The sequence below is a fragment of the Glandiceps talaboti genome, chromosome 18 (genome assembly GCF_964340395.1).
Source record: "Glandiceps talaboti chromosome 18, keGlaTala1.1, whole genome shotgun sequence".
NCBI classification, from domain to species: domain Eukaryota; kingdom Metazoa; phylum Hemichordata; class Enteropneusta; family Spengelidae; genus Glandiceps; species Glandiceps talaboti.
In genome coordinates this window covers 6,525,192-6,527,255 of record NC_135566.1, presented here as the reverse complement: position 1 = coordinate 6,527,255, position 2,064 = coordinate 6,525,192, and the positions used below count along the sequence as shown (strand labels likewise).

The window sequence follows — 2,064 nt, the reverse complement described above, 5'->3', positions numbered from 1 at the left end:
CAATTATTATTTTTATTATCATTATTATTATTATTATTATTACTATGCAATACCTATTACCTCTAAAACGTTCAAACTCATCATATGGGTTAATGAACAATATATTGACTGTTAGTAATATCTAATCCATTTACGATAGTGTGTTTGTGACATTCGTGACATTTGTTGAGAGGGTTTTAATTGTGCCTCTATCAGATGGTCCAACTTTAGACTGTTGGTTCCAACGGACACAGGGGAACAGTAGAAAGAACTCTTTACGAAATGATTCGTTGAAATAAGCATACAGAATGGGGTTGGTCCAACTGTTACTTAAAAATAAAACAGTTGAAGAAATTGCAATAACGTTACCCCATTGAAGAAATTTGCTAGATAAACTTGCGATCGATACGTACATCATATATACATTTAGAAAACGCCACGGAAACCAACTGATGGCGAACAAAATCACAACTAACATTAACATTTTGACGGCTTTTCGTTTTTTCTTTCTCGAGTCGTCAGTCGGTGATTTGCTGAACCACAATGAACATATCATCGTAAGGTACAAAATACTGAGTATTAACAAAGGGATAAGGTACATGACAAGCGAGTCTACGACAGCCATGATTTTTACAATAGGCCTGTTTGAAGGAGGAACACCACAGTAGATAATGGTGTGTGTTTGATTATTACCAATGGGGAAGGTGTACTTGCTGATCTCAATCACGTGCAGTCGGTGATAGGAGTACACCATCGAGGAGATCCAAACGATAGCAATGAGTACAGCTGCGTCTCTTCGGGTCAACTTCGGTCTCATCGGTTGTACGATGGCTCTGTAACGATCTATGCCGATACCGATCAGTGAAAAGATTGTAGCACACGGTGCGACCCAATTAAGCCATCCCAGCGTCCTACACAAGGCTTCGTTTCCAAATGATTCTCTGAAAACGGTACGATACACTTCGCTTGGTATGTAAAATAGCGCCACCATGATGTCAGACACGGACAGCGATATTATGAACATACAGGTAGATGATTTTCGTAACTTTGGTTGACGGAATACGGCAATGATTACCCATATGTTGCCAAAAAAGATGAACACAAAGAAAACTACGAAAATTGACAATGTTGCCGAATCTGGCAAAGTCTTTTGGTCAAGTTCTCCTCCTCCTCCACGAGAGCCGACAACACCATCACTACCGTTTGTTTCCATGTTGGCAGTCACAGGCTAAATCACAGGTTATCTGGAAAGAAAATACAAATAATGTTATTGATGGAGTTAGATCTACGTAGTCGGCCGTGAAATCCAGCCTAGATAAAATGAATCAGTGGAGGAGGAGCTATGCCAGGTAAACAAATGGACCAACCAATCAATGACAGTCTATCTATTTTGACAATGCTTCTTCATACGACATCGCATTATTAAAGTGATAGAACCATTGCTAAATCGAATTATAGTTAGTTTGAATACAGAATCGTTGGTCATTGTTGCTAAGTTCGTATAGTACGTGTACATGTGTTGAATGAGAAAGTAATGTCAAGATCATTCAACAGCAAAGGTTATTAGCTTTGATCTTTTGTTACATTGCTCATACAATCGTAATCAATATGGATGAGGATTGGATATTTATTTTGGATTTTTTAATTTATAAAACAATATTACCATCATAGCGTCCCACCTGAAACATTGTGAAACAACATATGCCGAGTCCTTATATTTTAACTCAGTAAATTGCAAACGTTATTGCACGTACAATAACAAACATTTGTACTCATTTTAAAGCATATGCATTTTGCAATGCATTGAGTTACAAACACAGACGTGGGCTATGTTATTTAACATTCATTTTTCAAGTAGAAAGCCAACATTATTATATAAATGTAAAATCCAAAATAAATATCTAATCCTCATCCATATGGCTACCTTAAGATAATTCTGTTTTTAAATAAAAACTGGGGGCAGTGCATTGCAATAGTGATCTCTCCAATCTTGTTAAATAAGCACATGGTAATGCAAGTTTGCACTTAAGCTACACCATCGATCGGGAAGAGCCATTTCAAACATTACGAAACTGCACTTTCCTA

The 2,064-nt window shown here is 37.1% G+C and overlaps 1 protein-coding gene across 1 annotated transcript; it reads right to left on the bottom strand.

The window, feature by feature from the left end:
* Nucleotides 1-405: 405 nt before the first annotated feature.
* Nucleotides 406-1,192, bottom strand: LOC144449299 (neuropeptide FF receptor 2-like). Its single transcript, XM_078139816.1, has 2 exons — nucleotides 673-1,192; nucleotides 406-428 (listed from the first exon to the last, which is right to left on the bottom strand). The coding sequence occupies exons 1-2, from the start codon at nucleotides 1,190-1,192 to the stop codon at nucleotides 406-408; spliced, it is 543 nt and encodes a 180-aa protein (XP_077995942.1).
* Between the last annotated feature and the right edge of the window lie 872 nt (nucleotides 1,193-2,064).